The sequence below is a fragment of the Salvia miltiorrhiza genome, chromosome 8, assembly GCF_028751815.1.
Source record: "Salvia miltiorrhiza cultivar Shanhuang (shh) chromosome 8, IMPLAD_Smil_shh, whole genome shotgun sequence".
Lineage (NCBI taxonomy): Eukaryota > Viridiplantae > Streptophyta > Magnoliopsida > Lamiales > Lamiaceae > Salvia > Salvia miltiorrhiza.
In genome coordinates, this window is record NC_080394.1 from 4,875,632 (window position 1) to 4,890,423 (window position 14,792).

The window sequence follows — 14,792 nt, forward strand, 5'->3', positions numbered from 1 at the left end:
GTTTATTTAATGCTTGTGAAGGTAATATGTGAAGCAATAAATAAGGGCAAAATAAAATAGTTATATATAAATTAATTATAATTTCCAAAAAATATTAAATACGGAGTATATTTTTTAAGAGTTAATTATTTATAAATTATTGAACTTTCATCAAATTGTAAAAAATTTAGTTATACAAACTTTAAAATTTGACATGATAATTATTGAACTATTAATTTAATCTGATTTTGTTACCAATCAAGATTCTCTTTAGCTCTTCTTGTTTTCTCTCGTCTCTACCACTAATCTCCCATGTTATTTCATTATTGGATCCCTAATACTGCTCACACATTAGCAGAAAACCGACTTCGTTTGGGTACGCATAAACGATGTTGCTTTGCTCTCCTTTCGTTTATGCCACATCAATTATTCGAATAGTTATATCAGTAGTAATTTTGGTCGAAATTTTGACTGGTATAGGTGTGTGTGTGTTTTTAATAATAAGTCCATATTGATGGAACCCAGGCTCCAACCCCTATTTAGGGGTGTGCAAACCCAACCCGGACCCGCCGAACCCGCCCGGACCGACGGGTTCGGTCCGGACCGAACCGGCCCAGTATAGGTGTTTGGTCCGGGTTGGGTCCTATTTTCAGGACCGAGAGATTTCCGGGTCGGTCCGGGTCGAACCCGGTCGAAACCCGGCGAACCCGGAACCGACCCATGCCATTTAAAATTTAATATTTAATATTTATATTTAATATTTATAATAATAATATAGTATTAATCTAAGTTATCTTCTAACCCTAGAATACCTATACTGTTACTGCCTCTTTGAATTTTGAATCTTCAAACTGCCGCACCCATCCACTCCACTCAAACCCGCCGCCCCGCCGCCCCACCTACCGGACCGACCATCGCCCAGCACCGACTGCCCCTGCGCCCAGAGTCCAGACGCCTCGCGCGACCACTGCCTGACTCCGCGCGCCCAACGCAGTCTTCCCCTGCCCAGACGCCGCCCCGCAACCACCCCTCTCGGCCCTCGCCGCCTCTCCACGGCCTCCTCCGCCCTCTGGTAAGTCTCTATTCTCATGCTCAATGTTAAGTCTCGATTCATACTCAATTCGTGCAGCCATGGTGTTGGCCTCCTGTTGCTTCATATAACGTTGCAGAATTTTGAGTTTTACCCTCCATTGTAGAATTTCCCCATTCTGAAAAATAGGTGCAAAAATAGGGGGAAAAAAAAGTAGGTTATTAGCGGGTCTGACCCGGACCGAACCGGACCCGTTGCTCGGGTTCGGTCCGGTCCCGGGTCGGCCCGCACGAATATTTCGGTCCGGGTCGGTCCTGTTTTTTGAAATTTTCGGGTCTTCAAACCCGGCGGGTCGGTCCGGGTCGGTCCGGGTCCGACCCGCTGCACACCCCTACCCCTATTTAGTGTGAAATTTGTTCGTACGTAATTCATCATCAGCTATATTCCTCGAAACAAAACAAAATATTCATGATTCAATAAATTTTCAACCAGACAATTTATTCCAGGAAAAAGTGGTTGAAATTTTGATTGTGCTTCGTGAGCTATATATCTAACCATTATGGCTGGATAAATTATCTCATAGCTACGCTCTACCATTTTTTAGGATGATAGATAACCTATATTTTGAACAACAAATTAATTAATAATAAATAGCCCCATAATTCCCTTTGATTACTACATACCAATTTAGTGGATAATCTTGCTAATTTTGATATCAATTAGTACTGATCCGTTTCATAATATACTTTTCTTTATAAACTAAATCATAGATTCATAGTTATTGTGGGTTTAAATGATCTAGGATATGCTAAAAATACTTGCCTAGCCCTAATCCGAGTGTTTAATATGTGATACACATTTTGTATCACATATTGTTTCTTGAATCAAAACAAAGTCGAAGCCCAAGTGGTAGGAGATTAATGCCCTGAGTTCAAATCATCCGTCACGAACGATCTTTAAATTTCATTATTTACTTATATAATTTATCAAAAAAACAAAGTCGAAGGCCAAGTGAATCGATTGAGCAAGGCGTTACAATCTCGATGTAGTTTTCCCAGAATTAATATCGAATCTGATGGCAGTTACGCAATTAATGAAATTTGAATTGCTTCCCGCAAGTACTAATATGTAAACCAACAAATTTCAGCAATAAATGAAACCATTAATTAGTCACATCATAGCATATATGTAGTTGCAATTTACTTAAAAAATTTCACTCTCCCAGCAAAGTTCTTGTGATCTGATCTCCCCCTTCAATTAATACATGTATTTAACTCTCATCTTCTACCCCCACCTTCTTTTATTCAATTCTTTTTCCAATTTTATTTCTCCTAGCCTATGTGTAATCAATTCTTGATTTAAATGGGATTTCGTCCCATTATATCCTCTCTCTCTCACTCTATTTATACACATATATATATATATGTGTATAGCCCTTAAAGGTTGAACTCACACCAACAATTGCAAATATATATATATATACACATACATATATCAAGAAATCTTCCAACTCCCTCAGAATCCCAAATTGCATGCAGTTGAATTCTCTGGTAAAAGGTATATAAAAAATCTTGAATTGTCAGCTTTTTCTTGTTTGAGAATTGGATCATGGAAGTGGATTCAGTCCCTTTTTTTTTCTTTACTGAATTGATAATGATTATTATTTTTGTTATAAGCAAGGTGTGGGGAAACATGATCAAGTATGATGGAGAGAGCCCAAAACTTGAGCTAAAGCTGAACCTGTCCCCACCGGGGGAACAGCGACAAGTTATGTCGCCAAAAGGGGCGAAATCGATATCGATTTCGCCCCGGAGCTCGTGTGTGTCGCGGGAGACGAGCCCCGACGGCCACGCGAGCAGCCCGGAGGCGATGTCGATGATGTTGGTGGGATGCCCGCGCTGCCTTATGTATGTCATGTTGTTTCAAGACGATCCAAAGTGCCCCAAATGCAAGAGCACTGTTTTGCTTAATTTTCTGCATGAGCCTCACCACCTCAGTGTCTTCAACTCTTGAGTTTAGTTTAGAATCCTAGCTCCCCTAATTAATTAAAGCCCTCCTGTATTTTATTTTTCTTTTTTTTAGTTTTAAAGTTGCATCTTTTCTTGATGTATAATTAAGACAGAGGAGAAGGAATGAAGAATAAGGGGGTGGTTTTGTAATTTCACTTCTTGAGTTGTGTGTATGCTTCTATCTCATACCAAATTTTAGACCCTTGTATTGTTGATAGCAAAAGCAAAACAAAAAGAAAGAAAGAAAGAATGTAAGAACATGGTTGCTTCAAGTAGCCTATTTAATTGTTACTTTCATGATTAGAAATGAAAGAAAGAAAGAAAGAAACAGAAAAAGAGGAAAAGGAATTGTTGATGAACTCCATAGAAGACATAATTGAACAATGGAATGAGAATATGATTATAATTGTTTTATAAAATTATAATGTACTATTATTGTGTTATTTTATTTAATTTTTTTTTAAATTGACCTTTTTATATTAATTTATAAATTTGATTTGCACTATATTTATTCACGTGTTCATATTAAATTTTAATTCTGATAGTATCTAGAGGTTGAATTGTCACACGATGAGCATGCTCGATTTGAAAAGTTTCTTGCTTATCATAAACAAATTCATGATAAGTCGCCCACTAATATGCACTTCGAAATGCTCTTATTGACCATTTGTGGGAAAAGAACTTCATTTGAAATTAGTAATATTTTTATGATTATTTATATATATATTTCCTGTGTGTTTGATAGAAAAATGAGATAAAGGGTGATAAATAAAACTTAGATAAATAATACCTAGATAAATAATACCAGGGGAGGAGATATTAAATTTCTTAGTGGAACAGTGATATAAGAGCGGGCCTCTCCCTTAATGCGGGCTTTCTTGTTATTCAATATTGCTATCAAACGCTTAGATAAAACATGATTATTTATCTATTTTGCTTTATCTAGAGCTATCAAACATTAGAATTACAAATGGCATCAAAATATAATCAAATAAACAATCCGCACGCAGACGAAAACACTACTCTACACCACACAAAAGTGAAAAAATAACCGCACGCAGACGAGAACATTACTATCCACATAAAAGTGGGAACACTACCCACACAATTGAACCCATGACCTCTCACAAATGAGAATTTTGGGTGCCTCAACTTTGCCACTTGAGCTATGCCTCATTAGCATTTTTATGATTGTATTGTTTATGATTTTATTGATTACCTTCGTATGCTCAAGCATCCTTTAAATTTAATGTTGTAATGTTTTGTTTAAGTAAATACAGTATTGTGTTTAGACATGATTGGATACATCATCTATTTTTCAATTAAGAAGGGAAAGGGACTATGAGGATGACATTTTAGTTTTAAGTTTCCTTTTTATTAACTTTTTAATTAAATATCACACACAGGTGGAATTGAACCTCTCATAAAGGAGAGTCATTGAATCCCTCACATTTGTCATAAAACCTCTCACAAATGACAGTCTTTTGGTGTCTCAATTTTTTCACTTGAGTTAAGCCTTATTGGCATTGTTAACACATTATTGATGTAGTATGAGACATTTTAAGCTAAAAGTGTTCATTTTGAGAGATTTTGTTATATTTTCCCTTGATAAAGGCTCGCAAGTTCCCATATTTTTATTTTCCTAGTATATTAACAAAGTTAACGAAAAAGGTAACCAAAATTAGTGAAGTAATGAAGCAAGAAACATGGCCATTCATCACTCAATTGAAAGCCCATCGTCTCCCAATCTTTGTTTATCATCTCTATTCAACAAATCGTAGGTCTGCATCCTGCTTATTGGTGATGAAAAATATCAATGCTTTCGAATAATAATAGATATTGGTAGGGGAGGAAGCCGGAAGGGGAAGAAAAGCAGGCGCTCAATATACTTGAAACAAGAATATCAGGAGAAGTCATCAAATGCAGAGTAATTTATAGAGTCCGATGGCGAAGCTCAAACCCAAGCACAACGCGAGATGGAAAAATAAATTAAAATTTTAACCATCATGCAGCAACCTCACCAAATAGGCTCTTGCGTATCTGAAAACAAATACAAGATTATGTGAGAGAAGTGAACATGGTTAGGGCACTCATGTAGCAGAAGATGAACATTATGGTTAAATCCTATTCCTAAGAGTCTAAGACATACTACATGAATCAAAAACACCCTAAGTTAAAGTTGGACATCAGCAGAGCACAACATCATATGGACACCTACAGTTGTATTCTGATTCGAAAGGTCTGTAATGATCTCTAGTTGAAATACACTTTTTTAGTGAAAGGTATCTATACAAATGAGAGAAGGCAAATTACTGTATAAAAAATAAGAAGTAAACATGATCTCTAATTTACATTTTACAATCTTGAATATATAGATTAATCATTACTACAATAAATGGATAGACGAATAAGATTCTCTCGTAGCAAACGAATATGGAGTACCTCTGGTAGCTTTTTTCGGAATACAACCTCCAGTCTAGCATCAAGAGAGTTCTCAAACACAATTTTCCCGTCTCTAGAAGCCAACACCACACCTCCAGAACTAAAATAGAAAACAGGGAACGGAATCAAATTAAAGGTTGATATGGGTTTTAGAAAAATTAATCAATCAGTTCAACAGCTCAGATACTGCTTAAGACTGAGCAGGAGAGAAATGTGACTAAACCATTATAGGTAATTGTAGCCTAAAGTTTGTTTAGCTGCAGCATTAGCTAATTTTTTTTCACATATTTATTATTACGAAGGTACAACAAGTATAGTAAGTTTTAGTTCTTAATTTTACCAGAAACGATCGTGAGCATTGTGATGAGAAGGAGCTGGTGGAAGGTAGACTTGGTCAACTATGATCTCAGGAGAATGAACTTTTGCCTTCTCGGCATATTCCTTCTTTGCTCTGTCCAAGATGGGCTCCACATACTGTAAGTCAGCTTTACGACAGCGCAATAACACAGATGGCTCTTTTAGCCTCAACAAACCCTGTAATGGAACAATATACATTAGAGCAATGGCAGATGCAAGAGTGCAAAAAAATTGTTCAGGAATCAGGTAAATAAATCAGAGTTCAAATATAACTTAATATCTAAGCATTAAAAATGTCAGAGCAAGGTAAACTAAATAGCAACTTGATTTAAATTGTCATGAAGCAGATTACAAAAATTTGAATATTGAATTTTTGCTTTCACTTATATTCACATTCTTTACTCATGTAAACATGATCTATATAACAGGATTGAATAGTTGCAACACTTGCTACTGAAATAGTTTAGTGAGATTTCAGGATTATTTACAGCCTACTAAAGACAGCTATTTAAATAGTTATGAAGTAGATTACATAATCTTAATTCTGCATTTTGCTTCCACACAGATTCACATTGGTACCTCAGGATTTTGCAACAATGTGCTAAATGTTTGGACGAAATTTTGATGAAAAAGAAATTCAACTATAGACGCTAACCACAAGATACTCAAGACTCGGCTTGCCCAACCTGAACAATGAGATCCTTGAGGAGATGCTCGTAGCTTCGGTGGTTACCGCCAACATGTAAAAGCTCCTTCGATGCAGACTCCTTCATGGAATTGACCAAATCATCCTGCGCCTGAAGAACCTTGAGCCGAGAAGCATTCAGTTGCATAGAGTACTCACTGCAAGAACCAAAATCCAGCAGAAATTTTATCTCTACACATCCATAATACTAGTAGTACATGCGTCTGACACTTTCCAATTTCTAAATGTGGCCATATTCAATGCCAGCAGTAGAATACTTCAAAACTCTGAGACAACCATCTTCAGCAGAAGATACACATAAGAGATTATGACACACATTACTCAATTTAGATCTCCAATTCAATTGGGGAACTACATTACCCGCAATTTTCTCCAGATCACTTAAACGGATCATTCAGATTACTCTTTATATAGTAATCCAGATCACTTAAACGGATAATTCAATTTACTCTCTATATAGTAAGATACTAATCTAATTCAAATCTTAAACATACTGCATTGACAAAATCCTGAAGCATTTAGCTACAAAATAGTCAAAAAAAATTCTTCCGAATCGCACACGAGCTGCACAAACTAGTCTGAAAAACCAATTGAACTCACATCTTCTTCCGAACTTGGACTTGTTTGTCTTTGCGCTCATACTCTTGTCTGATCTTCTTCTTCTCGGCTTCCACTAGCTGCAACTTCTCGATATTGAATTCCTACACAAACAACAAAATCAAATCAACCTACAATTACCAAAAAAAAACTCAGCGGGTCTGATCGGAAAAATCTGGCGATCGGAGATAATAGAGAAGCCTTACTTCCTCGGCGGAGACGGAGATCTCGTTCGCCTTCTCCTCCGCCTCTTGGCGGATGAAGCGGACCATCTGCTGGATCTGCTTCGATACATCGGCGTCATTCATCTTCGGATGCGGAACGGGTTGATGATTCGGGTCGGGTAATTCGTTTATCTTCGGAGAATACTGAAGTAGAGATCGTGGAGATAGAATGGATGCCGAAGGAATGTATTCAAGGTGACGGTGACAGATATACCATTTTCTGAATAATTGATAAATTATTCACTAATGTTCATGACTTCATGTGATGCACGATTCTGTTTTGTTATTTCTTTTTATTGCGATTTCTACCCAAACTTTGTACTATTCGCTATTACACCCACGGTAAAGAGATAGTATTTGGTAAATTACATCCATTTTTTTGTCTAAATTTGGTAGAACTATTGGACTAACCTATACATTTGTGACCAACCGAATGGCTTAATCAATAACTAATACTCATGCATACAAAATACTCCCTCCGTCTCACAATAAGTGGCTCAAAACTTTTCAGTACGAAAATTAAGAAGAATGTGTAAATTGATTGAAAGTGATAGGACCTACCTTTTTTTTCAGGGTTAAAAATTTTCACTTATGAAAACAAGTCACTTATAATGGGACGACCCAAAATAAAATACAGACCACTTTTAATTGAACAAAAAGAGTATTTTATTTTTAACAATTAGTAGTATTTTTTAAGTCGGGTATACTCGTGCATAGAAAATCATGACCTTCATAAATTTTGGCATTACAATACAAATTTATTAATTCATTAATCTCTCTTCGATTTTTTATCTGTAACAAAGATTTTTTTTTTCTCTTCAACTAAAAATGTCTCTATAACTTATAAGATCAATTATCCAAAAATTTTGACAACTTATAAACTTATAAAAAACTAGTACATCTTATAAGCTCTTTAAAATAAGCTTAGCCAAACACCCTTTTAATCTGCAAAATGCGAAACACGTGAAAATCAAATGCGACTTCGCCTAGCAGCTCTTATCTCTTAAGTTAGTGGCCTTAGAAGTTTCCCATAGGATTACCGTATGGAAAAAGACCAAGAAGGCTATCAACAAAAATGGCAGAGGCCAACTGCAGCCTCTAAGATCAGCACTCTATGCGAACTGCCCCGCTCTCCGATGAGACAAACTTGGGTTTCCGATTGATCTTGACCAAGCACTGAACGACGTCCCCGACCTGGATGTCGTGGCAGTCCTCGATCATGAGCCCACATTCGGTGCCCTTGCCCACTGCATCCACATCCCGCTGCTCCCTCTTCAGAGATGAGCACCTCCCTTCAAAAACAGCTTCCCCACTTCTAAGAAGTCTTACATCTGAAGTCCTCGTGAGCCGGCCGTCCATCACCTTGCAACCGGCGATTTTCAAATCCACTCCTTTGTTTTTTCCCTTTCCCTTAACCACAAATATGCTGAGCACCTGAGCTTCTCCCCCGACTTGCGTCTCCGTCGTTCCAGGAGCCTTTTCCACAATAAAGTTACCAATATCCTCCAAAAGATGATAGATCACTTGGTGTAGTTTTATCTACAATACGTTATTGCTCGAGTCAGTCAAACTAGCCTGTTTCTGTTCAAAGTAAGCAGAGGACCTCATACCTGAATCTTTGCTTGAGTAGCTGCAAGAGTGACTTCTGCCAGCGGGTTCCGAACATTGAATCCGACAACACACGCATCACAGGCTGCTGCCATATCAACATCAGACTGGGAAACAGGCCCGACTCCTGCGTGGATGATCTTCAAATAAACCTGTAATAGTGATCAAACCTATGAGTCAGAGGACAGACATTAATTGAGGCAGAGAAATTATATTTCAAGAATTTAACACCACCTGTGGACTGTCCAAAGTTTTCAATGCATCGCTGACTGCTTGCACAGTGCCTTGCACATCTGCTTTCACAATGACTGGGATTTCAACTCTCTTCGACCTCTCCTTTTCATCCTCATTCTCTTCATTTTCTTCATCTTTTAGCGTCTCTTGCTCCAGCTTTTGCCTCTCATCTACAAGTTTTGTGAGTCTGTCCTTCTCAGCTTTCTCTTTCCTACCTTCACTAAGCATCTTTGCTCTTTCCTCAGAATCAACGACAACAATGTCATCCCCGGCCATTGGGAGCCCCTTCAACCCTTCAATCTCAACAGGCATGGCAGGTGTAGCCTGTGATATCACATTTCCTTTTGTGTCCCTTATACACCTAATTCTTCCCCACTCAGAACCTATGACAACATACTTCCCAGAAATCAGAGTTCCTGCCTTCACAATCGCAGTGGCCAGTGGACCACGGCCCTTATCAACCCTTGCCTCAACTACATAAGCTAGGGCAGGTCCATCAATGCGTGCCTTAAGATCCATTAACTCAGCTTGTAGCAGTAAAGCATCCTCCAAACTATCCAGTCCGGTTCCTTTTATTGCAGAAACTTCAACAACCTGTACATCTCCGCCCATCTCCTCCAGTGGCAACCCTTCGGATGCAAGCTGAACTTTTACTCTTTCAGGATTCGCATCTGCTTTGTCACACTTGTTGATAGCAACAACAATTGGAACATTAGCTGCTTTGGCATGAGCAATGGCTTCGAGTGTTTGAGGCATCACACCATCATCTGCAGCCACCACAAGCACCACTACATCTGTAACTGCCGCACCTCTGGCTCGCATAGCACTGAAGGCAGCATGGCCTGGGGTGTCAAGGAAAGTGATGGATGCCCCTGATTGCATGCCAACAACAAATGCACCTAGATGCTGCGTTATGCCTCCAGCTTCTGCAGCAGCCAAGGATGTTTGACGAAGGGCATCCAATAGAGATGTCTTGCCATGATCAACATGGCCCATAACTGTGACAACTGGAGGACGTGGAATCATTTGAACACCTACATCTGAGTGCCTCCGACGGACATTGACCCCAACTTCCTGAAGACATCATCATTCTGATTATGACTTCATAAACAGGAAATATATACTGAAGAAAGTGAACCAACACATTCTTAGAACCAGTTTGACTTTTAGTTTCCTGTCCAGGGTTTTTGTGGTGTTTGTGATGCTGCCTAAAAACAAAAAATCAAAGATACACCTATATCTTCATTACGTGTTGTACTCCCAATAGAATATTTTGAAACCCAGGATTCGTGTTTACAGTTTCCTACTCATTAAAATAATCAATTTGAAGTCAGAACATAACATCCAAATCCAAGGGATTACCATTGCAACCAGCTCTGCTACGTCAATGCTGAGAGCGTCAAACTCTGAATCAGCTTTCTCACCAACATTTGAGATGATGTTCTCAATTGTAGCAATAGACTCTCCACAACGTTTGGCAAGCTCTACAATGGTCATCCCTTCAAATATTTCAATTGTTTTATCCAAAGATTTTGCACTTCGCATCAGTTTTGGAGGCACATAAGGGGTGTCAACTGCAGGTATGGGCAATTTCTTTCTCTTCGAGAACTTCCCTTTATTTACAACTTTCGGTCTCCTGGAATTCTTTAGACCCAATGAGTCATCGACCTTCTTTTTAGCCAGAAGCTCTGGGCTTGCATGAAAATACCTGGAAAGGGATATTCTATCACCATCCATACTAACAACTTCAAGTAATGCAGGGAGACAAACTGACTAGCCTATCAGGTATCTAAACCCAGCAAAAGAAACACAAAAGACAAGCAACTTCTGAGATAGCAGCAAGATCAAGGGTCATATAGAACATGATGTTAAATTTATATAATGAGTAATTCAACATTGCACAAATACATAGTCATAGATGGGAATCTAACAGAGCAAAAGGTTTTACATTTGTCCAAGGTAGTGTAACCTCATTTTCTCTTTCCAAAATGATACTCTCATGTTTTTCATTTATCAGTGTATTATGCACTTAATCAACACAACTTCAGAATTATGATGGGACAGTTAAGGCTTCACTTCAGCTGGAAATAAGAAATACTTGTAAAAATCAAGGGAGAAATGGAAAACAATTTCCCATTCCTTGGCAGAAAGATATGTGGCTATGAAAGAGGGATCATGTAAAACAGATTCCCTGGGTGGTAAAGAGGCGGGAAGCTTATTTCTTCCATTTTTTTGAACCTTAGCTTCACAGAACAATATGCTGCCACAAAAACACGGAAGGGTTGAAATCTTAGTTCAGCACACTATGTATAATGTATGGATGGGAATGAACCCCAGTTCAGGGATTCTCAACAAAGAAGTGCTGGATTCTCTCCCGTTGTCAATTCAAAAAGGAGAATTGGGGGTCGTTCGTCATATCTTGCTGCCAAAAAACAAATATGCAAGTACAACTCATTTCACTCTTCAAGCTCATACACATAACTATATATATTTACAGGGGATACAGCTCGTGCAAAACCCGAAGTCTACAAGCCCACCCCAAGTCCGGCTGTAACCAAACCAAGACCAAGCATGAGAAAGTATGAGTTTGGCTTGTTTATTATGAAGCTGAGCTGCGCTTAATTTACCAAATACATCTAAGGCTCATGAGTTATTGAAGCCCAGATGAGTTCCCTATGTATAAACTAAAAAATATATTGTTTCGTTAAATAAAATATTTTTATGCTAAAAATATATAGTATAAAAGTATAAGTTAAACATTACATTAGCATTTTTAAAATTTTCAAGGTAGTTCACTAGTATATTTAATGAATTTCTTCATTAAGTTTTAATGTATATATTACTTCTTCATGGGTACTTAATCTACCATACATTCGTGAACTTGAAGATCCAATCATCTTATTTAATATAGGACATGGATCAACATTTTTTTAAGCTTTCAAACATTGGTCAAATGCTCTAAAGAGATTCAACCCAACAAACACTAAAAAAGGTTTTTAAAGTGATTATAAGATCGATGAGAAATTGTCTGATATTAAACTACCTCATCTCAGGAATAAGTGGACTGTTCAAGTATCTCAAGCTTCAAATAGAAAAGGAAACTCTAGTAATGATAAATCAACAAGACTTGAGATACTAGAACAATTACTTGAACGGATAATGACAAAGTTATCTCTTCTAGCTTACATGAACTTGTAAGGTAAAGAAGAAGCAATCATGGATCTACATGCCTAATAAGTTAGTATAGGGCTCTGCACTCCACCGGTGGCACAATTCACAGAGGCACACTTACAGAAATTGAGTACCATAGAAGCTAACCATAGTCAAGAATCCATGCTACATTGATTGTTGGGTAATGTAATACTCCCTCCGTCCCATAAGAGCGTGCACTTTTTGCCATTTTGGGACGTCCCATACGAGTGTGCACTTTCCTTTTTTGGACCCCTTCTTTCACTAATATAAGTGGGTTCATTCTTCCACTAATAACACACTCACCCAACATTTATTAAAACTCGTGACACCAACAATCATGCACACTCTTATGGGACGGAGTGAGTAATTAATAAAGCAGAATTACCTATCTAAACATCTTCTCGCTGAGAAATTGAGATCCTTGTCAGCACCTAAAACTGCTGCAGTGTTGCCTGAAACAGAACAGGACATAAAATTAAAGCCAGTCTAAATAGCTCTTGCCAATTAATCTATTTCTCTAACCAAATAGTCCACAGGTTAATGAATATGATAAAAGAAAAAAGGGTATAGCATAGTGCACAAGTTGCTGGTTTCTCTTGACTGATACAAACTTGTACCAACTGTAATGTAGATTATGTAATACAATACGAAGACGGAGCTACCAGACCAAATGAAAATAAATCTTCAGCGGAAAATGACCATCCAACCATCCATAACCAAAGGATAAACCATCAATAGTTCTTCAAATATGATAAATAAATCAGCAAATAACCACCATTTTACCGTGCAAATGTCTGAGCGAAGCAGAAAGAACTCTGGCCAAATCTTGATTTCCACATTTCGAAAGTGATGCAACTGAACATCTAGTCAATGCCTGACTGAAACTAACCGAAATACCCTGCACGGAGATTCAACACAGCTGAATGTTAAACATTTCTGCCACTAACATTGACAAAGACGAAGTTGAAACCAATAACTACGCCAACTTATAATGTAGAAACAAACAAAACGAATTATAATCCTGACAATCACAAATGAACACAAATTTTCCTGAAGAGTGAAAAGGGGGATTTCGAGTGAATGCAAATAACGGGACATTTCCCATCCTCAACATCTTTCAATTTGGGGATTTTCCGGAACTCATCAGGAAGATAGGAAAAGAAGCAACCTTTCTCCCTACAGCCCTCCACGCCATTCGAGGACGCCGATATCAACTAGTTCGATCGCGGGAAATTCATAAGAGAATGAATCGGGCGAGTGCGTATCTCTATAGCGGTTCAGGTATGAACTAACCGACGGAGTAAGGGTGGAGCTACGAGCATACGGCGGCGGGCGGCGGGCGATTTGGTTGACGAGGCGGCGGAGGGGGAAGCCGAGCCGGGAAAGGGATCCGGACTTGAATTCCAATTTTTTTTTTCTCTTTTTTATTACTCTATTTATCGCATTGTGTGTTTTAATTATTTATTTATAGTTTCTTACATTCCAAGAAATTAAATGTCTTATAGCCACATAGGTAGGCTTCAAACATTTCCTTTTTTATAAACTTCATATTTTAATTAGTTAGGTCATTCCCTTAAAAAAAAAAAGAGGGTCATTGAAATCTTCTTTATATTATTGTACGCTAAAATCTTTTGTTTTGTTAAATTGTTCTTAGAGATTACATTGAATTCTAATTTGCACTAATTAAATGCAGTCAATTGAAAATTAATAATAGGATAAAAGGTTTAAGGAATCGTTTGAATTGAATTCACCTTTTTTATGGTATAAAAAAAATCACCTTTTCATTAAGAATATTTTTTTTTTGATAATTTTTTATTAAAAATATTTATGACCAAATGTTCTATGTTCGAATTTTATAACAGAGGTGGATCAATATAGTATATTCACTGAAATTTTCGATATGAAAAAATTCGATCTGACAATGTGCAAACTCGTCTGAAAGATAATACTCCCTCCGTCGCACTTGAAATTACCCAAAAATTATAGGACAATTCTATAGTTTTTGGTTATTTGAAATGGGACGAATTGAAGTAGTAATAAACAAGAACAAATACAAAGACCTTTTTATGAATCACCGAAATTACTCACTTATCTCTGTCCCTCATGAAGCTCTATTATAATTTGATGTGAAATTAATTTTAACCCTCTTCTAATCCCACAATTTTCTCACCACGATTAACACTCATAAACCTCCCTCATCTCCACCACTCATTTCTTCATATTTCCAAGTGAACTCCAATATGACTAAACAACCCACTTCTCGACTAGTTGGCATGGTGCTACACATTTTTTGCATTGAAAATTTGACGTTACCCACAAATTGAAGTGAAAGTCTCTCTCCTAGAGACTTATTTATTACTTATGGAGTTTTATTGTATTTTCGTTAAGTCACTATTGAATTTTGGGCTTAATTA

The 14,792-nt window shown here is 37.5% G+C and overlaps 2 protein-coding genes and 1 long non-coding RNA gene across 4 annotated transcripts; 1 reads left to right on the plus strand and 2 right to left on the minus strand.

The window, feature by feature from the left end:
• Window positions 1–2,246: 2,246 nt before the first annotated feature.
• LOC131000230 (uncharacterized) lies at window positions 2,247–3,173 on the plus strand. The gene is made up of 2 exons (XR_009093690.1): window positions 2,247–2,566; window positions 2,690–3,173. It is a non-coding gene; the product is annotated as an uncharacterized LOC131000230 (long non-coding RNA).
• A 1,538-nt stretch (window positions 3,174–4,711) lies between these two features.
• LOC131000231 (V-type proton ATPase subunit E-like) lies at window positions 4,712–7,599 on the minus strand. Of its 2 annotated transcripts, XM_057926028.1 has the most exons (6): window positions 7,327–7,599; window positions 7,124–7,224; window positions 6,504–6,660; window positions 5,801–5,994; window positions 5,461–5,560; window positions 4,712–5,058 (listed from the first exon to the last, which is right to left on the minus strand). In XM_057926028.1, the coding sequence occupies exons 1-6, from the start codon at window positions 7,426–7,428 to the stop codon at window positions 5,023–5,025; spliced, it is 690 nt and encodes a 229-aa protein (XP_057782011.1). In that variant the 5' UTR covers window positions 7,429–7,599; the 3' UTR covers window positions 4,712–5,022. The 2 variants fall into 2 exon arrangements, with proteins under 2 accessions (XP_057782011.1, XP_057782010.1); XM_057926027.1 differs by having other exon boundaries at window positions 4,712–5,560; window positions 7,327–7,593.
• Window positions 7,600–8,202: 603 nt separating this feature from the next.
• On the minus strand, window positions 8,203–13,891 carry LOC131000232 (uncharacterized). The gene is made up of 7 exons (XM_057926029.1): window positions 13,547–13,891; window positions 13,162–13,276; window positions 12,764–12,830; window positions 10,549–10,894; window positions 9,187–10,260; window positions 8,955–9,104; window positions 8,203–8,883 (listed from the first exon to the last, which is right to left on the minus strand). Exons 1-7 carry the CDS (start codon window positions 13,571–13,573, stop codon window positions 8,449–8,451), a joined length of 2,214 nt encoding a protein of 737 aa, XP_057782012.1. The 5' UTR covers window positions 13,574–13,891; the 3' UTR covers window positions 8,203–8,448.
• Between the last annotated feature and the right edge of the window lie 901 nt (window positions 13,892–14,792).